The following is a 26253-nucleotide window of genomic DNA, read 5'->3' on the forward strand; positions in this document are numbered from 1 at the left end:
GCTGGGGTGGGGAGTTTAGAGAGGTCATCCTCACAGAAGGATGAGCAGGAGTTGAGTGGGCAAAGGAGGGAGTGAGGAAGCTCTCACTTTCTAGGAAGTAGGACTGGCATGAGCCAAGGTAGAGAATGACAGCCTGGCTCATTCAGGGAATTTGCGGTATGTCGATACATGGAAAAAGGCACCTGAAATATGAGTCCTGTTTTGGTGACTCGCCCTTTCCTTTACAGAAGCATTGATTTACAGCTGTTGTTTTTTTTTAAAAAGTGTGTATGTTGAAAAGTTCAGAACGAGAACAAGTGGAGACGTAAAATGGTAAGATGTGAAAAGTTGTTGTTCTTGCCAAATTAAATGGTTTCACCTAAGGGAGATTTTTTTTTGAGATGGAGTCTCACACTGTTGCCTGTGTTGGAGTGCAGTAGTGCGATCTCAGCTCACTGCAACCTCAGCCTCCCGGGTTCAAGCAATTCTCCTGTCTTAGCCTCCTGAGTAGCTGGGATTACAGGCATACACTGCCATGCCCGGCTAATTTTTTTTTGTATTTTAGTAGAAACAGGGTTTCACCATGGTGGTCAGGCTGGTCTTGAACTCCTGAGCTCAGGCAATCCACCCGCCTTGGCCTCCCAAAGTGCTAAGATTACAGGTGGGAGTCACCATGCCCTGCCTGAAAAAATTTTTTTTGTTTATTTCTTTGTTGCTTTTGCTGACCTTTAAGCAACACAAGACGGGGACTTTCACTCGGTCCGTGGAGAGCTCAAAGGGCCTGGCTTATGGGATAGTTAGTGAACTGGGATGAATAAATGAGTTTCAGACCCAGGTGTTTTGGATAAGTCACTTTACCTTTCTGGGCCTCTTTCCTCAACACTAAGCAGAGGCCGTTGGTATAGATAATCTCTAGGATCTCGTCCTCTTTCTGACTGATCACACAGTTGCACTGCTTGCCCTGAGGCCCTGGTGTCCATACCTGCCTATTCACCCTGGCCCACAAGCGGCCAGGCCAGCCCTGTTCCAGGCCCTGAAAATCCCATTAAAACTTCCAGTTCCCAGGGGGTGCTGAATGAGCATGTAATGGGGAAGGCCACGTGCTAGGCTCCAGTGGGGAGGAAGTCTGTGACTCCTCTTACCTCAACAGTTTCTGCTCTAACTAGTGGGAAAAGGTAAACTCATGGAAAAACGCGGCTTATGGCAAGGCTCACAGAGTGGGTCAGGCTGCACATGTCCTGGACACCACAGGGCCTGCTCTGAGAAGGCAGCTGTGGTCCTGCCTCCTTGACCACCAGCCACCATCCTCTGTTTCCAGTGGACGCACATTTCAAATCATTTTATCTTCTAAATAACCTATATTCATTTGTTTCTTCCCTTGTCTTAGGCACCAAAAATCTCCAACTGGAAATTTAGACAAGCATTGAGATCCTGTGTTCTAAAATTGGGTTGATGGAAATCTAGATGAAAGCAAAGAAACAATGACAGTAATAATAGAGTTATCCTCTCTCAAACACCTACCTCATGCCTGATGTTATTTCACTTAATTCTCAAGGGCTTGAGGAGGGTCCTGTCATAATCCTTACTTTCAGAGGGGAAGATTGAGATTTAGCTCAGATCTCAAGCAAGTAATCGTCAGAACCAGGATATAGAATCAGGACCAGACCAAACGGTCCCTGCTCTGAGCTGCTGTGGGTCCATCCCTGTGGCTCTGTCCAGGGTAAATGCATGATTTAGGGAAGGGTCAGCAAACTACAGCCCATGGGCCAATGCAGCCACCTCTTATTTTTGGCTGGCCCAAGAGCTAAGAATAGTTTCTACCTTTTTAAATGGGTGAAGAAAAAAAATCAACAAAGAATAATGTTCCATGACATATGAAAATGACATGAAATACACATCTAATGCTTATAAGTGAAGTTCTATTGGAATTCAGCTATGGTCATTAGTTTACATGTCATCGGTGACGGATTTCACAGTACAAGGGCAGGGTTTAAAGCCTGTCAGGCCTAAAATGTTTACTGTGTGGCCTATCACAGAAGTTGTTTGCTGCCCCCTGATTTAGGGCATTCATGAGGCTTGATGAGATGTTGAAAATCACCTGTCTCTTCCTGTCACCCTTCTGATCGTGGGTAGGCTCTGATGCACCAGCTCTCCAGTGATCTCTCTGATGCTCAGAGTTCTCTTTCCATTGCATGGATATCAAATAAAAGTGTCTGCTTTGTGGCATTTCTGGCTTGAGAGTACCTGCCCAATGTGATGTGTCAAGGTGCCATTTTATCAAAAGTTTTAGGATGACTGTATATGTTTGCCTTGAACTTGTTTTTTTTTGGCTTTGCTGATGGATGTATTTAGGTTATCGTTGAAAGTGGATTGCAGAACAGCGGCAGTTTCCTGTGCTGTCTGGATTGAAGTCGAATGATGCCCTAACTTTTAGTTGAAAGGGACTGTTGTAGGCGGGAGACTGTGTCTAAGAGCTAACCTATCACCACCACCTGAGAGGTCTGAGCCTACCCTTAGACTTTACTGGCATGTGGGGAGGAGGGAGCCTGGGTCCTGGGCTCCCAGCTAAACTCAGCAGACCCCACTGGCAGGGGTGGGTTGTGGGGCTGACAGAGGCTTTGTGGAGGGCATTGTGCTCCTTGGGTGGAGGTGGGGTGGCTGCCTTGGGGGCTCAGTGAAGCTCTGGCCGTGATGGGCAGCAGGAGACAAGAATGTAGCCAGTCTGAGAATTTCAGCCCAACTTCCTCCTTTCTTTCTTTTTTCTTTTTCAGATAGAGTCTTGCACTGTTGCCCAGGCTAGAGTGAGGTGGCACAATCTCCGCCCATTGCAGCCTCTGCCTCCCAGGTTCAAGTGATTCTCCTGCCTCAGCCTCCCAAATAGCTGGTGTTACAGGTGCCCACCACACGCTGGCTAATTTTTTTGTATTTTTGTAGAGATGGGGTTTCACTATGTTGACCAGACTGGTCTTGAACTTCAGACCTTGGGATCTGCCCACCTTGGCCTCCCAAAGTGCTGGGATTATAGGCACGAACCACCATGCCCGGCCTGTTCCTCCTTTCCTGCAGCACAATCCAAGATACCGACTTGGCCCTCTCTGCTGTTCAGGCTTCTGTGTTAGCAGAGATACCTTCTGGCCCTTCTTTATCATAGTGAGGCTGCGTGTGGTGGTGCATGTCTATAATCCCAGCACTTTGGGAGGCCGAGGTGGGTGTATCACCTGAGGTCAGGAGTTCGAGACCAGTCTGGCCAACATGGTGAAACCCCGTCTCTACTAAATACAAAAAATTAGCCAGGTGTGGTGGCGTGTGCCTGTAATCCAAGCTACTTGGGAAGCTGAGGCAGGAGAATCATTTGAACCTGGGAGGCGGAGGTTGCAGAGTTGAGATCATGCCATTGCATTCCAGCCTGGGCAACAAGAGCAAAAGTCCGTCTCAAAAAGAAAAAAAGATGATCAAATGGACTTCCAAGTGCCCATGTCTCAGGTTCAGTACTGATCAGCATTTACCTGCCCTTGCTTCAGCCCTCACCTGTCATTGCTCATTGCTGAGAGTGGGTAAGTGGCTTGCTCAGGTTGCTGTAGCTGATTGGATCCCGCTATCCTCAAAGTTCCCGCACTCAGTGACTGACAATGCCAGGTGACTTTCCTTTTGGGGTCCGTGACATTTGCTGCTGTTTCTAAACCCTACTGTGTGCTGCTAATCCCCTCACCAAGCTTGCAGAGTGGATGGTAACTGACAGGTGAAAAAATGCAAGAAGTTAGGTTACTGCTAATAGCTGGAGGTGCCAGCTTTCAAACCCAGGCCTGACTCCAAGTCCTGCAGCTTCTCTTCCCCACCCTTTCTCTGTCCTCCTCACGTCTGTAGTGGTGGGGGTCAGTGGGGTGGTCGTTTGGCTGTGGGAGCTTCCATTGGCAAAGCCTTGGAAGGACCTGGGTGACTGCAGAGTAGTTCTGTGGAAAGTATCTGGGTCTGTTGAGCTCACTGCTGATCTTCCTCGTGGGTCTGTGATAGGACTCACGCTTGGCTTTTTGGCCAGAGTGTAGACAGAGACCTGCTTAGTATTTTGTGGTCAGTCGGAGGCAGTTTGTGAACCTGGAACTTGGAAGCTAGTGTTCTATCCTCCTCTGGGACGGATGTGGAGATTGGGGATTTGCGGGGAGGGCATGGGCTCCCCATGTATATTCCCCAGTATATCCAGCTGGATGTGGGGAAGGGAGGGTTCCCTGGGGAGCTAACCCTGAACACAGCAAGCATTTGGTGAATGGTGCCTGCCAGCTCTTTTTACCCATATTCTAAGGCGGAGGAGCAGTGCAGGAGAGAACTGCTAGGGTTTATGGAGTGGTTTTATTATTCAGATTTAAGTGCATACAATCAGAAGTCGTTGACTGAAGAGCTGAGACTCTCTGCCCTGTTTTTGCTCTTTTTTGGGGTTGGTGGTGGTGGCAGTGTGAGGGGCTGGTTCAGGGATGAGGAGAGAATGTAGTGGCAGGCAGAATGGTACATTTCACATTCACATTGTGCACCTTATTCACACCCGACATTGGCCAGAAATCCCCTCCTGAGAGAGACACTTAGAAAATAAACAGTTTGTTAATCATTTCAGCCTGTGGACTTTGATATTAAGGTGCGCTTTGATCAAGGGTTACAAACACCAGTGTCTTCAGGGACATTTGGGAACATAAATAAATGGAATGGACCAAAAGATGGAAAAGCATACCGCCTCGCAGTCTTTCGCATGCTCGTGTGTGATAGAGAGAATCAACAGTGTGGGGGCCATGTTGCTTGGCAACTGCCATTTGTCCTCAGCGTTGGGGTGACATTACTAGGGAATGGCTATGAATTCTGAGCACTTCCCCCATGGGAAGCGGGGCTGACACTCAGATCCAATTCATGGCTTTAATGTGGCCAGATGAGAAAGACGCCAAAAAATGAGATTTAAAAAATGCTATCTCCCTAATTTTTTTCCTTTTTTTTTTTTTTTTTTTTTTGAGACAGGGTTTTGCTCTTGTTGCCCAGGCTGGATGGAGTGCAAGGCATGATCTCAGCTTACTGCAACCTCTGCCTCCTAGGTTCAAGTAATTTTCCTGCCTCAGCCTCCCGAATAGCTGGGATTACAGGTGTGTGCCACCATGCCCAGCTAATACATATATATATATATTTTTTTTTGTAGAGACAGGGTTTCACCATGTTATAGGCCAGGCGGTCTTGAACTCCTGACCTCAGGTGATCCACCTGCCCTTGGCCTCCCAAAGTGCTGGGATTACAAGTGTGAGCCACTGTGCCTGGCTACTATCTCCCTAATTGTTAAATACTTACGATTTTAAGAAACATCATGGGTCAAGCAATGCATGGCAGTGGGCTAGGTTCAGACAGGGGAGCCTCAATTTTGGAACCCCAGATTTATCATACAAGGTAGAGGAAGGTTCAGATGGGGACTTGGGGATTGCCAATTCTGACCATCTCTTTAGAAGGAGAGATTAGCCCTGTGGAGGAGTCCAGGATTTGTATTTTAGTCTCGGTACTGGGTGCTCTAGGTTGAGTTGCTGAACCATTCTGGGACCCACTTTCTTCTTTCATAAAGTCAAAGCGTAGGTAGATAGCTAGTGTTTTTTGTTTTGAGACAGAGTCTCACTCTGTCACCAGGCTGGAGTGCAGTGGTGCGATCTCAGCTCACTGCAACCACCAACTCACGGTTTCAAGCAAATCTCCTGCCTCAGCCTCCTAAGCAGTTGGGACTACAGGCACGCACTATTACACCCAGCTAATTTTTCTATTTTTAGTAGAGACAGAGTTTCACCATGTTTACCAGGCTGGTCTTGAACTCCTGACCTCGTGATCTACCTGCCTCAGCCTCCCAAAGTGCTGGGATTACAGGGTAAATCGCTAGTTTTTAAAGTGTGCTCCTGGAGGTGTGTCAGGGGTTCCATAAGCATTTGCTTTGTTTTAATAGAAACAACCTGTACTCTCAAATTTGAGCATATTTGAAATTATAATGAGAGCAGCTGCCCAGGATAGAGTGTGGTGGCTCCTGCCTGTAATCCCAGCACTTTGGAAGCCTGAGGTGCGAAAATCAGTTAAGGCCAGGAGTTTGAGACCAGCTTGGGCAGTATAGGGAGACCCTGTTTATACAAAAAACAAAAGAAATAGCAGGGTGTAGTGGCACACTTATGAAGTTTGAGCTACTTGGAAGGCTGAGGCTGACGGATTGCTTAAGTCCAGGAGTTTAAGGCTGCAGTGAGCTATGATTGTGCCATTGTACTCTGGCCTGTGCCACAGAGTGAGACCCTGTCTCAAAAAAACAAAAACCAAACCAAACCAAAAAACCAACCAAGGCATTTGCCCAAATAGTGAATCGCATCAAATTTTAAAATTCACTGGAAGCCATCAGCTTCTTCATTTGATTATACATCAGTTATGTTCAAAGTAAAAAGCAAGGTAATTTGAACTTTGAAAAAGCTGCTTTATCCAGGTGTATACATGATATATACACACAGAGAGATACGTATGAAATGTGGAACTCTATACACATATATATGCAGTTCTTCATAAGAGTCTTTTTGAGAAAATAGTTCTATCGCTAAAAATACCCAATGGAAACTTCTGGCCTGGGATTTCCAAGTTCACCCTCAGCTGTGTGTCTCAAAGTCCACATAGCCTCACCAAAATAGCCTTCGGCTCCTTTTTCCTGTGTGCCGTGGAAGAGGCCATCGTGCCGGGGGCAGCTTTGCAGGGTGGTTGGTTCTTATTCCTTCCACCGTAGCCTCCCGTGGCATTTTTGGGACCTGGAATTGTGAATTATGCTGACCATTCCCCACAGTCCCTGATGACAGCATGAAGTTCAGAGAGTGTATTTGCAGATGAGGCAGGGAAGCCAACCTGTTCTCAATCTGCTTGTGCTTGGGGTACTGTCCACCGTGCCGCCTGCTGGCCTGCCTGTCCCTGCCTTTTGGACGAGAGGTACTCAGGCCACCCTCCAATGACACACCTGACTTCTGGGAAGCTTTCTACCATGGGTGTTTGTTGTTTGACTTCTGGGTTCAGTGGGAGGGCCCTCCCAGCCTGTCACTTTCATGATCGATGATTTACCTTTTAGGGACCAGTTTTATAGGGAGTTGTTGGATAATCTTTACGAGGGAGATAAATGGGAGAGCAGGAAGAATGATGGCCTTTCAAAGTGGAAATCTGTGCTGCTCCAAATCCCATAAACTGCTATTTGATTTTAAACATTGCTTGAAGCAGTTCACATTTTGGTTAATTACGTCAGTGGGTAAAAATAACTATTGTCATATGGTGTGTGAGCTTGGTTGTAGAAGGATAAAGAGTCCATTGTTACCCATTGTGCTATTCAGTCACTTATTACCCATCCTTAAAAGCCCAGTATGGATAACAGAAAACCTGGAGCTTTGTCACCTGCTGAAATCCAGGCTGCTCCGTGAATTTGCCCCCAAACACGGATCCTTTTGAGAAACTTGCACAAGCGGCCTTGATTCAGTCAATGCAAATGGGTTGATGGTGCCTGTCCCCAAGCCCCGGATGGCAGGGGTTTGTGACCTGTGGCCCTGGAACTGCCTTTGGATTTCATGGTCTCAGGTGAGACCTGCCAAGGGCTGAGCCAGCTTAGAGCTCCCTGGAGGTGGTTCAGGTCAAGGACTTCAGGGTCCAGCTGGCCTGGGGCTGAATCTCAGACTTACCGGCTGTAAGAGGCTCAGTCAGGACCTTAACGTTTCCAAGGCTCAGTGTCTACGTCTGTAAAATAGGGGTAAACACAGTTCCTCCCTGAGGGATTATTGTAAGGCTTGAATGAGATGATAAATACAACATGTGACATGCGATTGGCCAGTAGCTAAGGGTTCAGTCAATATTATAATACATAGAATGGATTAGCATTTGATTTTCACACAGGGTCACTCTTTTATTTTTTGGAGATGGAGTCTCGCTCTGTAGCCTAGGCTGGAGTGCAATGGTGTGATCTCGGCTCACTGCAACCTCCGCCTCTCGGGTTCAAACAATTCCCTGCCTCAGCCTCCCGAGGAGCTGGGATTACAGGCATGTACCACCACGCCTGGCTAATTTCTCTACTTTTAGTAGAGACAGTTTCACCATGTTGGCCAGGCTGGTCTTGAACTCCTGACCTCGTGATCCACCTGCCTTAGCCTCCCAAAGTAGTGGGATTACAGGTGGGCGCCATCGTGCCCAGCCAGGGTCACTCTTTATGTCATGTTCTCTCCCACTCTACCCCTGCGTGTTACCCTGGAGCCTGCCCCCCACCAGGCCCCTCCATCCCCATCCCTCAAGCTCACCAGGTCCTTGCACACTCATATCTTTCACTGTTTTCCTTGCCTGTGAGCTCTTGGAGAGTCAGGACCACCTTAAGCACCCTCTGCGTCTTTCGTGCCTAACCTGGGGCCTTGCAGGGCCACAGAAAGAGCGGCAGCAGCATGGACAGCAGCATGGATGGGGAGAGAGGGGCTCAGAGCCTGGAGAGCTCCTTGGGGGCTGGAGCAGTCACACGAAGTCACTAAGTGAATTGAAGGATGCTGGCCTTGGAGGTTCAGTGAAGCAGGAAGAAGCTGTTAGGCCGGGAGTTAAGGAACCTGGTGTTGTTCAGGTCTCGGAACAATGCAGATGTGGGGTCTGTATTGCAGATGTACCTGTGTCATTTTACAACTGAGGAGATCAACGGCTCCATGAGACCCTCAAGCGCCAGAGCTCATGAGTGACAGTGGAAGCTGAACTAACCTCCTAACCACCCTAGTCCACACCTGCCAGTCTGACAGGCTCTCAGTGGTGACGTGATGGAAGCTCTGTGCTGTGGATCTCCGTGTGCCCCTGAGACCCACCCGCTTGTCTCCACCCTACTCTGCCCACCAGGAGGAGGTGACCTTTGTTTTTTGAGACGGAGTCTGGCCCTGTTGCCCAGGCTAGAGTGCAATGGTGCATCTTGGCTCACCACAACCTCTGCCTCCCAGGTTCAAGCGATCCTCCTGCTTCAGCCTCCTGAGTAGCTGGGCCTACAGGCACCCACCATCACACGCGGCTAATTTTTTTTTTTTGTTTGTTTTTTAGCAGAGATGGGGTTTTACCGTCTTAACCAGGATGGTCTGGATCTCCTGACCTCATGATCCGCCCACCTCGGCCTCCCAAAGTGCTGGGATTACAGGCATGAGCCACTGCGCCCAGCCAAGGCTGACCTTTATGTTCTCTACCAGTGGGTGCCCTTGGCCTCCAGCTTCCAGTGGGCTGGTCCGGTGAGAGGCCCTAGCTGGAGATGAGGGGAGGCCACCCTGGCCTCTCTCCTTGCCCTTCTTCGCTGTTGCTGCCCCATGATTCTTGCCCATCCCTTACTGGTTTCCCTTAACCTCACCCTCACCCTTGAAAACAAACCCTTTAAAACTCTCCTCACTCACCCTGACTGAGTGTGTCATCTGCTCCTGCCAGGATCCTGGCTAATACCGCATGTTTCAGAAACAGGAATTTGCAGTTCTATTTGTTTTTTTTTTTTCTTTCTGTGGATTGAAGGGAGAGGCAACAGGGTATATGGATGAGGGAGTGGGGCCTGGCTCTCACTACTGGTGTTCACAAAAGGCCCCGTGTAAGACCTCTTATATTCCAAATGAGGGGCCATAGGGAGAGTCAGGGTGATGCTCTATCAGAAGCAAAACCAAAAATAGATGGCAGCAGCTATAACCCTGTTCTGGTACCTCCTAATTTTGTGTGTACGTATGTGCATTGGGAGCGTCATAAAATGCAAATGGAAATGGCCTGAGTCTTAGCCCTAGAAAGAGGCTGTTTCTGTGATTTAGGGCTGGAGGATGTGAGGACTTGGTTTACAATATGCACAGTACGGAAGCGGGGAAGTTCAGGTACTCTGGGCAAGGAAACATCTTTATGGGACCCACAAAGATTGAAGGGGAGGGAAGATCCAGAGGTTATTCTGCTTTGCAGACTGGGAGACAGGTTTCATGACACAGTCACGTCAGAGAGAGGGGAGGAGGAGAGTGTATAGAGTCTGTTTTGGTGTGTATATACGTGTAGGGTTTTCATGTAGACGAGTTGGGGAGAATTTTAGAAGTTTTAGGTAAATGCAGCTGGAGAAACCCTGTGACTTAGTTTCTTTTTTCTTTTTCTTTCTTTCTTTCTTTTTTTTTGAGATGGAGTCTCACTCTGTAGCTCAGGCTGGAGTGTGGTGGCACAATCTTGGCTCACTGCAACTTCCGCCTCCCAGGTTCAAGCGATTCTCCTGCCTCAGCCTCCCAGAGTGCTGGGATTATTGGTGCATGCAACCATACTTGGCTAATTGTTGTACTTGTAGTAGATCTCACTCTGTTGCCAGGCTGGTGTGCAGTGGCGCGATCTCCACCTTCCTGGTTTCAAGCGATTCTCCTGCCTCGGCCTCCTGAGTAGCTGGCACTACAGGTGCGTGCCACCATGCCCAGCTAATTTTTGTATTTTTAGTAGAGACAGGGTTTCACCATGTTTGCCAGGATGGTCTTGATCTCGTGACCCCATGATCTGCCTGCCTGGGCCTTCCAAAGTGCTGGGATTACAGGTGTGAGCCACCACGCCCGCCGATCTCTCTTCTTAGTGTTGCTCCTTTTGTCCAGCCACGGGGGCCAGCAGGAGCTTTGGGTCATCTGTACTAGTGACTTTGTGGAGGAGTAGTGAGAAGGAGGGTGAGCTGTGTGTGAATTCCCAATCCATGCCTGGGTTTCAGGAAAGAAGGGGCTTAGGGAGGGTGGTTGCAGTCAAGATTCTAGGTTCTGGTTCTTGTGCTTCCTCTCTGGCTGTGTGTCTTTGAACACTTACTGTCTCTGGGCCTTCATGCCCTCTGCAACTGAGTTGTTGCTCTATTTAAATGCTTGGAGAAAAAAGCTGGGCATGGTAGCTCATGCCTGTAATCTCAGCACTTTGGGATGCCAAGGTGGGAGGATTGCTTGAGCCTAGGAGCTTGTGACCATTCAGGGCAACAAAGTGAGAACCTGTCCTCACACAAAAATAAAAAAAATCAGCTGGGCCTGGTGGTGCGTGCCTCTAGACCCAGCTACCTGGGAGGCTTAGGTGGGAGGATCACTTAAGCATGTGAGATCAAGGATGCAGTGAGCTGTGATTGCACCACTGCATTCCAGCCTGTGACAGAGAGAGACCTTGTCTCTTAAAAAAAAAAAAAAAAGAAAAAGAAAAAAAGAAATTATTCAAAAAATACTTTGGAAATAAATGCTTGGGGAGAGTATGAGCTTCAGATTTGCTCATCAGGAAGAGCTGAGCCTTGATGGTGTTATCTGTTAAATGGGGATAAAAACACCTCACAGGGTTGCTGTGATTGATTCATTTAACTTAATCCTCACTAAAGCAAGGCAGATACAAGGATCGTCCTGTTGGCAGAAATAGACACGGAGGGACAGAGAGGTTGATCAGGCTGCCTGCCCACAGTCACACGGCCAGAAGTGGTAGCACTGAATGACTTCCTTCAGGTGGTCTGAGGCCAGGTCCCTGCTCTTAGCCATCACTCCATGGTTCTGTGCTGAGACAACAGATGTAGAAAGTGCCTGGCGCACAGTAGGTTAGAGTTCCTTTTTTTTTTTTGCGACAATGTCTCACTCTGTTGCCCAGGCTGGAGTGCAATGGCATGATCTCGGCTCACCACAACCTTTGCCCCCTGGGTTAAAGCAATTCTCCTGCCTCAACCTCCCGAGTAGCTGGGATTATAGGCATGTGCCACCACGCCTGGCTAATTTTGTATTTTTAGTAGAGACAGGATTTCTCCATGTTGGTCAGGCTGGTCTCGAACTCCCGACCTCAGGTGATCTGCCTCCCAAAGTGCTGGGATTACAGGCGCGAGCCACCGCCCCCAGCATTAGAGTTCCTTTTTATCTTCAGTAGGCATTTGCAAGTGTAGCCTCCCACAGTGCTTTTACTTGAACCTTTCCCCTTACTGGGCAAAAGAATGTTTGCTGCCTTGTGTGACCTGCCTAGCTATTGACTTCTCTTTTTTCTCCTTCTCTCCTATCACCCATCATAGAGTGTGGATTGAGGCTCGGCATAGATTGAAGGGCAGGGGCAGGAGGAGGAAGATGAGCTGTAAAGGGATAGGCCTGAGATGCTGAGGGCTTGAAGGTAGGGTGTAAGGTGGGGGGCGGGGGGGAAGTTTGAGAGTTGGAGGCCCTTGGGGCCAGCCTTTCCCCTCTCTGGGCTCATTCCTTCCTGCCAGTGCTATTTACTGAGTGCCTGCTGCGTCCACCATTCTAGGCATGGGGCACAGACAAGATCTCTGTTCTCCTGGAGCGCACAATGTGGTTGGAGGAGTCAGTGATGGATGAGGGGTGAGGGGTGCTGGTTTCCATGGCTGCTTAGAGAAGGACTTGCCGAGGAGGTGGCGTTTTGGGCAGGCCATGAAAAGGTCCAGGCAGAGTGTGTTTGGAGGAGGAAATAAATATGGAAAGGCTCTAGGGGAGAGTCAGTTTCGAGAATGTGAGGGGGCAGTGAGTCCAGAGGGGCTGGGGTGCTGTGGCTGAGTTTGAATTTTATTCTGAGTGTCCTGGGAAGTAGGTGGATGGTTTTTCCCACCAGGGTCCTTTATGATTATTTTATTCTTTGTGATGATCCTACTTAAAAAAAAAAATGCTATTCACCAAAAAAGTGTTTATGAAACAATAGAATGTGCAACCTTGAAGCACTTTAGGCTTTTAAAGTACAGGGAAATAATTATGGTCACAATGAATATATCCTTGAGGGCTGCCCCCCCCCCCCCAGTTGACATGGTCAGCTAAACCTTTAAGGTCTCTTCTGTTTCAAACCTTTATTTTTCCCAAAGCTGCTTGATGTGAGATTAAAAAAATTTACTACCACCTACTGATAGAAAGATTTTTTTTTTTTTTTTTGAGACGGAGTCTCATTCTGTCACCCAGGCTGGAGTGCAGTGGCACAATCATGGCTCACTGCAACCTCCACTTCCCAGGTTCAAGCAATTCTCCTGCCTCAGCCTCCTGAGTAGGTGGAATTACAGGCATGCACCACCACCACGCCCAGCTAGTTTTTTTTTTTTTTTGTATTTTTAGTAGAGACGGGGTTTCACCATGTTGGTCAGGCTGGTCTTGAACACCTGACCTTGTGATCTGCCTGCCTCGGCCTCCCAAAGTGTTGGGATTACAGGCATGAACTCCTGCGCTCGGCTGAAGATGAATCTTTGTGCAACGAAAATCCAAAACCCAGTGGATTTCTTCTGCTGTACATCTGGTTTCCACCGCGCTGTCAGGATTGGGAAATGAATCTGGGGGCGGGCTGTGCTGGTCTTGGTATCCACCCCTGATCTCCCTTTTTTGGACCCGACGATCTTGTCTCTGCTTCTGTGTCCTCCTGCTTCAACTCATCATACAGTGGCTGGAGGGAAGTGCTGACCTGGGAGTTGCTCCGGGGAGGGGGCCTGAGGTCAGGGGAATGTGTATGGGGGGAAACACTGGGCACTGGGAGCCAGCAGCCACCGGCCATCACATAAGGTGGTGAATCCTTTGTAATTGACCCGAGGTTGCAATGATTCCCTGTGTTTAATGTCCCAAGACGCCCTAACCCTGACCAGCAGAGCTTTGCTTAATGTGCTTCTTACCACCCCACCCCCATTATTAAATCCTCAACGGCTTTATTTTTGATTTGCATTTTCCATGGCTGAATGAATCTGCTGACTTCCGTTTTCTTTTTCTGTTTCAGATCCTGTGCGCAGGTGACTGTGAGTACCCTTTTCCTCTCCATTCTTGTGTTGTTCGCTACTGCCCCCTAATGGACAAAGAGCAACATTAACAGCAATGTCAAAATGCTAAAACCTGCTTGGTTTCCAATTTTTCTTTACAAGTGAGGGTGAAAACAACAGATGAAAGAAAAAAATTTAATTAATTGTGCAATCATGATGAAAATTTATATTTTCTGTAATTTTTTTCTCTCCTGATCTGTGGCCGATTTAACTTAGTTGAAATTGTAATACAGTGTTTTCATATTGCTTATGTGCTGCTATATTTTATTTTCTTGTGTTGCTACATTGCCCTTTTGTTGCTGCATTGCTACATTTAAAAAGTGGTGTGCAAGGTTGGCATAACCTTTGGAAAATGAGACCTGGACTCCTGCACGTTTTGCTTTCATGTATAGGGCTGAGTCCCAACTGCTGACTAGTGCTGGTTCGTTCCCTGGTCTGTAGTAAAATGAGAAAAATAAGGATATGACTAGAAGTTTTGTTGTTGTTGTTGTTGTTTGTTTTTGAGATGGAATCTCACTCTGTTGCCAGGTTGGAGTGCAGTGGCGCGATCTCGGCTCACTGCAACCTCTGCCTCCCAGGTTCAAGCGATTTTCCTGCCTCAGCCTCCCGCGTAGCTGGGAGTACAGGCATGTGCCACCACACCTGGCTAATTCTTTTGTATTTTTAGTAGAGATGGAATTCACTGTGTTAGCCAGGATAGTTTCGATCTCCTGGCCTCGTGATCTGCCTGCCTCTACCTCCCAAAGTGCTGAGATTACAGGCGACTAGAAGCTTTTAAAGGAAACAAATATATTCAGTTGAAAGCACCATCCATTCCAGGATTATGTCCTTACTAAGTTTTTGGTCATAAAACATTTATATAAGAATTGAAGGCTGGGCGCGGTGGCGCACGCCTGTAATTTTTGTACAATGAAAACAGCTGCAGGAAACAGAAATCATGAGCTATTTTAACGGAAAGGATCTACGCTGGGAAGGGAGAGTTTACAGAGTCATTGGGAGGGCTGCTGTGTTAGTTTGCTATAGTAAGACCAAGGTCTTGGGGGTTAGGACTTCAACATATGAATTTGGTGGTGGGGGAGTGTAATTCATCTCATAGCAGCTGGGGAGGAGGCTTTAGGCCTGGCCTAAGGCTGCAGAACTGACCCCCTGGAGAGTCACTGCCTTGGTCACAGACAGCAGAGGGAGGAATCAGGAAGTCTCTGCTGTAGTTGCTGGGTCCGGGGGTGCACATTCTGAGCTGTGATCCTGGGATCGGGAAGCTGCAGCCACCCCTACAGTGTCGGTTCTAGAGCGAGGCAGCGTGAGCTCCAGTCTTTGCATCCACGCTCCGGCTGTAAGGAGGAGGAAGGGCAGAAGGTTGAGCTCCACCCTTTAAGGACACTTCCTAGAAGTCACCCAGTACCTCTGCTCACACTCTGTTAACTAAAACTTAGTCGCATGCAACATCTAGCTGCATGGGAGGCTGGGAAATGTGGTCTTTGTTCCTAACAGCCATGCACACACAGGGCTGGAATCTCTGGGAGCATGATGAAGGGAAAATGAAGAATGGATTTTGGGGGTCAAGAGTGGCCTCTGCTGTCCCTCCCTGAACAGAGGCTCTGGGAGACTAGTAATACATTCAAGATAAAGCAGCCAGTATGGCCAAGGTTCTGCTCCAGAGCCTGCGCCCTTGACTATAGGAACTCATGCCTCCTCTCATTTCCTGTGCATGTCTGTGTGCAGTATAAGCACGGAGCTTTTACACTCTCGAGGCTGAGTGCTCTCCCTGTGGCCAGAAACAGCAGTTTCCAATGGGCATATGTTGTAGGTGATGATATGAGGAAGAGAAAGAGAGAGATCAGGTTTCCTACGTGTGCAATTAATTTCAGTGTAAATATTTTGTGAGGTGGGGCATCCCCATCTTCTGAAAAGTGTGTGTGTGTGTGTGTGTGTGTGTGTGTATACATATATGTACTTTTATATATAAAAGTATATATACATATATACTTTTACTTTTTTTTGAAACGAAGTCTCGCCCTTGTCGCCTGAGCTGGAGTGCGGTGGAGCCATCTTGGCCTCCCAGGTTCAAGTGATTCTCCTGCCTCAGCCTCCAAAGTAGCTGGGATTACAGGCACCTGCTGCTATGCCTGGCTAAATTTTGTATTTTTAGTAGAGATGGGGTTTCGCCCTGTTGGCCAGGCTCATCTCGAACTCCTGACCTCAGGTGATCCACCCGCCTCGGCCTCCCAAAGTGCTGGGATTACAGGCGTGATCCATCAGGCCTGGGAAAGAAATATATTTTTAATCTAATTGTTTACTTTCTTTGCATAGCCACTGGTACAGGGGATTCAGATGTTGCCGCAGGGGAAAGTGGTGGAGCTCAGAGCAGCAATGAAGCAGCATTTCTCAGTGGGGTTGGCTCTGGAGCCAACGATAGTTCAGCAACATCTGAACAAGAATCTAGTGGGACTGATGGATCATCTCAGAAAACTTCCAGTAGCCCTGGTAAGCAAATAGGCTTTCCTGCCAGTCATTTTTTCTTAAAGGAAATCAGTATAATTTATAAATGTTCCAAATATTGTTCTTTTAATTACCTAAGAAAACCTTTAAAACAATTTTATAATGATAGTAATGCAGATTCATTATATAAAATATAGACAAGCAAGAAGAAAAGAAAAACAAGTAAACCATTAACTGGGGATGACCACTGATTACGTGATATATGATGTTCACAATTTTAAGATACACACGTGTGTGTGTGCACATATGTATACACGTTACATATAAATTGTATTTTGTTTTACGAATACTGAGGTCATCCTGTATGTGTAATTTCTTACCAATATATTACGAGTTTTCTTCCCTGTTAGTGTATATATTTCAACAGAACAGTTTTAATGCCTGCCTGTCTTTCTGTTGTCTAAATCAGGTAGACAAATAATGGTCCATAGGCCAAAATCTGGCTCACTTTCTGTTTTTTTTTTGAGATGAAGTCTTACTGTCACCTAAGCTGGAGTGCTGTGGCACGATCTCGGCTCACTGCAACCTCTGCCCTCTGGATTCAAGTGATTCTTCTGCCTCAGCCTCCCAAGTAGCTGGGATTTTAGGGGCATGCACACCCCACTAATTTTTGTATTTTTAGTAGAGATGGGGTTTCACTATATTGGCCAGGATGGTCTCCATCTCCTGCCCTCAGGTCATCCACTGCCACAGCCTCCCAGAGTGCTGGGTTTACAGGGATTAGCCACCGTGCCTGGCCTACTTTCTGTTTTCATAAGTAAAGTTTTCTTGAGTCTGCCTTTGGCTGTTTTCATGCTAGAATTGAGTAGTAGCAATGGAGAATATATGGCTTGTAAAGTCTGAAGTATTTATTCTCTGGCCTTTACAGAAGAACATTGCTGACACCCGGGTTAGATCAGTGATTCTAAAACCATGGTTCAGAGATCTCTAGGGGTCTCCTGGATTCTTTCAGTGTATTTCTGGGTGTTATGATCATATTACTACTACCAACATGTTATTTGGCATTTTTATTCTCATTTTATCATGCGTATAGAGTGGAAATTTCCAGATCTATGTGACATGGGATGACATTGTCACTCTAACAGCTGATGGAATGTATGCTTTCACATTGTTATGTTTAAAAAATTTAATCTTTTTTAATTTCTAATACAGTATGGTAAGTATTAATATAACCCATATAAGCAAATTCTCCAAAAGCCTTAATAATTTATAAGAAGTTAAAAGGGTCCTGAGACCACAATGTTTAAGAATTACTCGTCGGCCGGGCGCGGTGGCTCATGCCTGTAATCCCAGCACTTTGGGAGGCCGAGGTGGGTGGATCATGAGGTCAAGAGCTTGAGACCATCCTGGTCAACATGGTGAAACCCCGTCTCTACTAAAAATACAAAAAATTAGCTGGGCATGGTGGCGCGTGCCTGTAATCCCAGCTACTCAGGAGGCTGAGGCAGGAAAATTGCCTGAACCCAGGAGGTGGAGGCTGCGGTGAGCCGAGATCGCGCCATTGCACTCCAGCCTGGGTAACAAGAGCGAAACTCTGTCTCAAAAACAAACAAACAAAAAAGAAGTACTTGTCTAGAAGAATTGTAAATTATTTGACTACTTCCCTGTTGTTGGGAAGGTAGATTATTTACAATATTTCATAAAAACATTATGATGCAATAGTCTTGTTAGTTCTAGAACTACCAATAAAATCATTTCATGTAAATAGTTTAAATAAATCATTGAATTATTTCTAGGCTAGTATGAGAAACTTCTAGAAATACCTAGGGGGCAGGGCATGATGACTCAGGCCTGTAATCCCAGCACTTTGGGAGGCTAAGGCGGATGGATCAACTGAGGTCAGCAGTTCAAGACTAGCCTGGCCAACATGGTGAAACCCCATCTCTCTTAAAAATACAAAAATTAGCTGGGTGTGGTGGTGTACACCTGTAATCCCAGCTACTCGGGAGGCTGAGGCAAGAGAATCACTTGAACCCAGGTGGCATAAGTTGCAGTGAGTGGATGTGGCACTACTGCACCCCAGCCTGGATGACAAAGTGAGACTCCATCTCAAAAAAAAAAATTTCCACTATAAGGACACATGCACACAAATGTTTATTGCAGCACAGTTTACAATAGCAAAGACCTGGAACCAACACAAATGCCCATTGATGATAGACTAGACAGGGAAAATGTGGCACATACACACCATGGAATATTATGCAGCCATCAAAATGTTGAGTTTGTGTCCTTTGTAGGGACATGGATGAACCTGGAAACCATCATTCTCAGCAAACTGACAGAAGAACAGAAAATCAAACACCGCATGTTCTCACTCATAGGCGGGTGTTGAACAATGAGAACACATGGATACAGGGAGGGGAGCATCACACACTAGGGTCTATTGGGGGGAAATAGGGGAGGGACAGCAGGGGGTGGGGAGTTGGGGAGAGATAGCATGGGGAGAAATGCCAGATATAGGTGAAGGGGAGGAAGGCAGCAAATCACACTGCCATGTATGTACCTGTGCAACAGTCTTGCATGTTCTTCACATGTACCCCAAAACCTAAAATGCAATAAAAAAATTCCTAGGGAACTAATGTTAATTATTGTTATAAAAATTTGGGCTTAGGGCCCTCTCTAGCACTTCAGTGGCCATTGTAGTCCTAGAGGTTGGGACCATATCAGATGGTCTGTCCAGAAATCTTTGGACAGGCTTACTGTTGAAGGGCATTTCCAGAGGAAGCCAATCTACAATGACTGGAATAAGAACCTACTTCTTCAAATGTGCAGACATCAATGCATAGTCACAAGGATCAAGAACAATGATGTTACCAGAGAGACAAAGTAAAGTGCAAGTGATTGACCAGATGGGAGATTTATGAACTGTCTGGCAGAGAATTCAAAATATATGTTTTAAGGGAGTCTAGGAAACTTTAAGAAAATATGAAAATACAGAGAAACAATTTTTAAAAATGAGGAAAACAACATGTGACTAGATTGAGACATTCAACAGAGAAGCAAACACAAATTCCAGAGCTAAAAAATACTATGAACAAATTGAAAAATGTAATAGAGAGCATCAAGGGTAGAACTGATCAAGTAGAAGAAACAATCTTAGAACTTGAAGACAGATTATTTGAAAATATATTGTTGGAGGAGGAAGAAGAAAAAAATGAATAAAAAGAAATGAAGAATTATTATAGGGTTTATGAGACAACATCAAAATAGATGGTATTTGAATCATTGGAGTTCAGCTGGGGGAGAGAAAGATAAAGGGTAGAAAGCTTATTTAAAGAAATAGTAGCAGAAAACTCTCCAAAGCTAGAGAAAGATATAAATATCCAGGGATAGGAAGGACAAAGGACTCCAATCAGAGTTGATTTAAACAAGACTACTCCAGAACATAATCACACTGTCAAACATCACAGACAATGGGGATTTGGAAAGCAAGAAGAGAAAAGAAAGAAATAACATATAAGGGACCTCCACTTCAGCTAGCAGCAGATTTATTGGCAGAAACTTACAGGCCAGGAGAGAGTGGGGTAATGATATTTACAGTGCTGGAGGCAAACAACCTGCCAACCAAGATTACTATATTCAGCAGAACTGGCCATCAAAAGTGAAGGCGAGATAAAGACTTTCCCAGAGAAGCAAAACCTGAGAGAGTTTATCACCACTAGACATATCTTACAAGAAATGCTAAAGAGAGTTTTTAAGCTGGAAGAAAAGGACACTAATGATTAATTGAAAACATATGAAAGGATAAGACTCACTAGTAAAATAAATACACAATCAAATTAGAATACACAAATACTGTAATGGTCATGCATATCTTTAGTGTGAAAGTTAAAAGATAAAAGATAACGACAATAACTTGCAGGGGGGATATGCAATATAAAAGATGTAAATGGTGACCACAAAGAAGAACTTTTAGTAGATACACAAAAAATACAAAGCAAGGAATCAAAAATGTACTACTACAGAATATCACTTAACCTCAAAGGAAGACAGTAAGAGAGGAAGAAAGGAACAGAGAGTCAAGAAAACAACCAAATGGCAGTAGTAAGTTCTTGCCAATCAGTAATAACCTTGAAAGGAAAGAGTTTAAATTCTCTAATCAAAAGACATAGAGTGGGTGAATGGGTCAAAAAAAAAAAAAAAAAAGCCTCAATAATACACTGTCTTCAAGAGACTCACTTCACCTGCAAGGACATGGATAGACCGAAAGTGAAGAGATGGAAAAAGATACTCCATGCTAATGGAAATCAAAAGAGAGCCAGGAGTAGCTATACTTATATCAGATAAAATAGACTTTAAGTTCAAAATTTAGAAAAAAGACAAAAAATATTATTTTATAATGAATGATAAAGGGATCAATTCATCAAGAGGTCTTAACGATTATGAATATAAGTATATGAAGCAAATATTAATGGATCTGAATGGAGAGATTGACTGCAATACATTAATAGTAGAAGATTCCCAACACCTTATTTCCAGCAATGGACAGATGATCCAGACAGGAAATCAGTAAGGAAGCATCAGATTTAAACTATAGTTTAGACCAAATGGATATATCTGACATATACAGAATATTCCATTCCACAACTACAGAATACACACTTTTCAGTTGGACCTGGAATGTTCTCTGTGTCGATTGTGTGTTAGACCACAAAACAAGTCTTAACAGATTTATGATGTGTGAAGTCATATCAAGTATCTTTTCTGATGATGGCATCAAAGTAGAAATAAATAACAGGAGGAACTTCAGAAAATTCATGAAATTTTTGTGTAGTAGATACACAAAAATTAAACATTTTTTATGTTTAATTTTTAAAATTTAAACATAATTATACATGGAAATTATACATGGAATATATAAAAATTATACATTTAAATATATAATTATATATTTACAGTGCTGGAGGCAAACAACAGTTATATATAAATATATATAATTATATATTTAAAAATTATACATGGAAATTAAACAACATGCTCCTAATGGGTTGATGATAAAATTAAAAGGGAAACTAAAAAATATCTCGAGACAAACATCACTTCTTAAACAATTTTGTTAACCCATTTCTTCTTCTTTAAAATGGTGCCATAACCTCTTTCATGAAAGTACTGTGAGGCATAAATTAGAAAATACGTGTACAGCCCCTGGTACAGCATCTGGGACATGGTCAGCTCCCCAGTAGGGGTGATGCTGATGTTGCCATCTCTGCCACAGTAACTATAATCTCTTAATTATTTTGTCAGAGATGCTCCTGAACAATCAATGGGTCAGTGAGGAAATTAAAAGGCAAATTAAAACATTTCTTGAAACAAATGCAAATGGAAACACATTGTACCAGAGCCTGTGGGATACCCCAAAAGCAGCCCTTCCAAGAAAGTTGATAGCAGTAAACTCCTACATCAAAAAGATAGCTTGTCGGGCACAGCGCCTCATACCTGTAATCCCGGAACTTTGGGAGGCCGATGCAGGCGGATCACTTGAGGTCAGGAGTTTGAGACCAGCCTGGCCAACATGGCGAAATCCTGTCTATACTAAAAATACAAAAATTAGTCAGGCGTGGTGGCACACACCTGTAATCCCAGCTACAAGGGAGGCTAAAGGGGGAGAATTGCTTGAACCCAGGAGGCAGAGGTTGCAGTGAGCCGAGATCGTGCCACTGTTCTCCAGCCTGGGCAACAGAGCAAGACTCTGTCTCAAAAAAAAAAAAAAAAAAAAAAGAGAGAGAAAGCTCACACCTCCATCCTGGATATTGAGACCCTGTTTAAAAACAACAAAAACAAAACAAAACCCTCAAATAAACCACCTAATGTGGCACGTTAAGGAACTAGAAAAACAAGAACAAACTAATCTCCAAATTAGTAAAAGGGACAAAGTAACAAAGATCAAAGCTGAACTGGGCACTAAAAAAGATCAGTGAACTCAGTTGATTTTTTTGGAAAAGATAAAGAATATTGATGAGGCTTTAGCTAGACTGAGAAAAAAGAGATGACTCAAATAAAGAAAATCAGAAATGAGAGACGTTATAAATCCAAAGAACAGAAATACAAAGGAACAAGTATGAGCAATTATATGCCAACAAATTGGATAACCTAGAAGAAATGGACAAATTCCTTGGCATATACAATTTACTAAGATTGAATTATGAAGAAATAGAACATCTGAATAATCCAATAACGAATTAGGAGGTTGAATCAGTAATGAAACATCTCCCATTTCTATTTATTATCATTTTAAGAGGCAGGGTCTCCATCTGTCACCCAGGCTGGAGTGCAGTGGTGTGATCATAGATCACTATAAGTTGAACTCCTGGTCTGAAATGATCCTTCTGCCTTAGCCTCTTGAGTAGCTGGGGCTATAGGTGTGTACCACTACATCCAGCTAACTCTTTTATTTTTTGTTGAGATGGGGTCTCACTATGTTGTCCAGGCTGGTCTTGAACTCCCAGCCTCAAGCGATCCCCTCAACCTGGGCCTCCCAAAGTGTTGGGATTACAGGTGTGAGCCACTGCACCCAGTCCTCTGCCAAACATTTAATAAGAAGATCTAATGACAGTTCTTCTCAAATGCTTCTAAAAATTGAGGCAGGAATACTTCCAAATTCATTTAACAAGACCAGCATTACCTTGATACCAAAAGCAGACAAAGATATAACCCAAAACTCCATAGGCCACGATGTAAAAATCCTCAAGCAAATACCTGCAAACCAAATTTAACAGCATATTAAAGAGCTAATTTGCTGTGATTAAGTAGGATTCTTCCCAGGAATGCAAGAAGGGTTCAACCTGTATAAAACAGTAGATGTGATATACCATATTAGCAGAATGAAGGGCAGAAACCATGCGATCATTTCAGTAGATACAGAAAAAACATTTGACCAAAGAAAAATTGTTAAATGTGCTTTCTTTTCTGAACTTAGGAACTTGCTTTTACAAAATCTTCCCAGAATCCCTGTACAAATAAACAGAATTTAGTTCTTAACACATTTCTCCTTCTTTGAAATGGTGCCATACCTTTTTCATGTTATTGTGAGGCATAAGTGAAAAATACTTGTACAGCACCTGGTCTAGCGTCTGGGACAGCGTCGGCCTCCCAAAAGCAGTGCCCCTGTTCTTGCCACCTATACCACTGTGACTGCTGTTACCGTTTCATCATTAGCCTCTTCAATGTCATCGTTATTGTTGTAAATGGCAGCACTGTCATCTACCAAATATGCCACTATGACTCTGTGAACTTGTCACTTTCTTTTCTTTTTTCTTTTTGAGACAGAGTCTCGTTCTGTGGCCAGGATGGAGTGCAGTGGCATGATCCTGGCTCACTGCAACTTCCATTTTCCGGTTTCAAGCAATTCTCCTGCCTCAGCCTCCCAAGCAGCTGGGACTACAGGCACACACCACCACGCCAGGCTAATTTTTTTTACTTTTAGTAGAGATGGGCTTTCACCATGTTGGCCAGGATGGTCTCGATCTCTTGACCTCGTGATCCACCTGCCTTGGCCTCCCAAAGTGCTGGGATTACAGGTGTGAGCCACCGTGCCCGGCTGAACTTGTCATTTTCTAAAGAGGAAACTCAAGTTTGAGGGGCCTTTTGTCATGGCATTTAGTGAATTGTGGGCCACAGGGTCCTTTTCTGCTTATTCCATTTTCCCTGCTCTTGTTTCTTCTCCTGCCTTTTTTTTTTTTTTTTTTTTTTTTTTTTTTTGGTGAGACAGAGTCTCGCTCTGTTGCCCAGGCTGGAGTGCAATGGCATGATCTTGGCTCGCTGTAACCTCCACCTCCGGGTTCAACCGATTCCCCTGCCTCAACCTCCCGAGTAGCTGGGATTACAGGCAGCTGCCACCACGTCTGATTCATTTTTGTATTTTTGGGAGAGATGGGGTTTCACCATGGTGGCAAGGCTGGTCTTGAACTCCTGACTTCACGTGGTCTGCCTGCCTCAGCCTCCCAAAGTGCCAGGATTACAGGCATGAGCCACGGTGCCTGGCTTCCTGCCATTTTTATTGATTGGATGAATGTTTGCATATCCCATGAGCCAGGCGAGGCACACTCTCCATGCACATACCAAGATGGTGTCACTTATGCCATCTTTACTCTTTTGGGATCAGTTCCCAAGCTCTTTGACAATGAGGGCCCTATCACCTGGGTTTTACTCTTTGGTTTCTGGTGGTTACTCCTCAGTCCTCAGCTTAATTAGGGTGCATCCATTTGGTAGTTTTGCAGTTGGTAACCCTGATGACTTCCACTGGTTTACGATCTTGTATGTCCAAAATGATGAAACTGAGTTTCAGAGAGATAAGATGACTTGAGTAAAACTGCATGGTGAACAACTCGCAGAATTGGACCCTGAAACTAGATTTCTAAATGTCTAAATCTTGTCCCCTGTTTATCATATCATGGTGGTTCAATAATAGTTCTTTTTGTTTAGTGTGGTGGCCTAGAGCTGTCAGCAGAGGAATTTGAGACTAAGGTTTGAAGGGACTAATTTTAGGTCACACAGCTAATGGGTGGAGCAGGTCTTTGTTTGTTTGCTTATTTATTTTATTTTTTTGAGATAGAGTCTCATACTGTCACCCAGGCTGGAGTATAGTGGCATGATCTTGGCCCATTGCAACCTCCACCTCCCGGGTTTAAGCGATTCTCCTGCCTCAGTCTCCCGAGTAGCTGGGTTTACAGGTGTGCGCCACCACGCCTGGCTAATTTTTGTATTTTTAATAGAGACAGGGTTTCACCATATTGGCCAGGCTGGTCTCGAACTCTTGACTTTTGGGAGCCCTCTGCCTCCCAAAGTGCCGGGATTACAGGTGTGAGCCACCGCGCCCAGCGGTGGAGCAGGTTTTTAAGCCAGATCTGGCTTCCATGACCAGACCTTTTCTCTTTACGCTGCTCTGCCCCTGCTATCTTCATGTCAGAAAACTGCCGAGCTTCCTTCTAGATGTCAGGGTTTGGCAAAAACGTTATCATGTGCTTCTGCATCATGCAGCATTTTCCGAGAATGGGGAGATGGACTCATTTTGTGTCTTTGGTCTCTTTTTTTTTTTTTTTTTTGAGACAGAGTCTGACTTTTATCTCTCAGCTGGAGTGCAATGGTATGATCTCGGTTCACTGCATCCTCCACCTCCCAGGTTCAAGTGATTCTCCTGCCTCAGCCTCCCGAGTAGCAGGGATTACAGTGCCTGCTACCACATCCAGCTACTTTTTGTATTTTTTTAGTAGAGGTGGGGTTTCACCAGGCTGGTCTCAAACTCCTGACCTCAGGTGATCTACCTTCCTTGGCCTCCCAAAATTTGGTCTCTTTTGGAATCAGCTTCTATACAGACTTAACCCCATTTTTAAGCCACAGCCAACATGGCAAACTTCTATTAGTTTTGCTTCTGTTCCAAAGGCTTCTGTTTTACTAACATACACACATACATCTATGCATATGGATTTAAATAAATCCTGGTGCAGGGAAGTCTAGGAGGCAGATAAAGAGAGATGAAACTCTGTGATTGGAAAGTCACGTCTGGAAACTAGACATATAGAGCAGACCTTGCTCTAACATTTCTCTTTGAAGTGCAATAATTTTTTTTTTTAAACAATATAGGGCCCAGTCCTGTGTTTGACATTAAAGCTGTTTCCATCAGTCCAACCAATGTGATCTTAACCTGGAATAGTAGCGACCCAGCTCCTTCCGAGTACAAGTGTGCAGTAAAGAATGAGATGGAAAATAAGACAGTTTCTGTCGTGCATCACAAATGGTGTAACATCACAGACTTACATCCAGCGACGTCATACGTGTTCGCCATTACTCCAGGAATAGGCAATAAGACCTGGGGAGATCCCACAGTCAAAAATGTCATCACAGGTAAGATAACTGGCTCCCAGGGGTGATGACAAACCATTCCTTATTATCTTGTATCCTAGGGCCTTGTCCATTCAGGTTGCCTGTTGGAAAGAGATTGTTTTTCATAAATTAGAAGAGGAGAAAAGGTGCTGTGTTGTTTCAAGCCCAGGGGTTCAGGTGGCCAGATCATTCAGTATTAAGGTCCTGTGTGTTTT

At 45.0% G+C, this 26253-nt stretch overlaps 1 protein-coding gene across 1 annotated transcript in view; it reads left to right on the plus strand.

Annotated features, from left to right (window-relative positions):
• Positions 1-26253, plus strand: part of PTPRJ (protein tyrosine phosphatase receptor type J) — a 195156-nt gene that overhangs the window by 118471 nt on the left and 50432 nt on the right. The window contains exons 2-4 of the mRNA XM_035262703.3: positions 13681-13699; positions 16031-16204; positions 25799-26059. Of these exons, the coding sequence (XP_035118594.3) occupies positions 13681-13699; positions 16031-16204; positions 25799-26059 (454 nt within the window). The remainder of the gene's footprint in view (positions 1-13680; positions 13700-16030; positions 16205-25798; positions 26060-26253) is intronic.

Source organism: Callithrix jacchus, chromosome 10, assembly GCF_049354715.1.
Source record: "Callithrix jacchus isolate 240 chromosome 10, calJac240_pri, whole genome shotgun sequence".
NCBI classification, from domain to species: domain Eukaryota; kingdom Metazoa; phylum Chordata; class Mammalia; order Primates; family Cebidae; genus Callithrix; species Callithrix jacchus.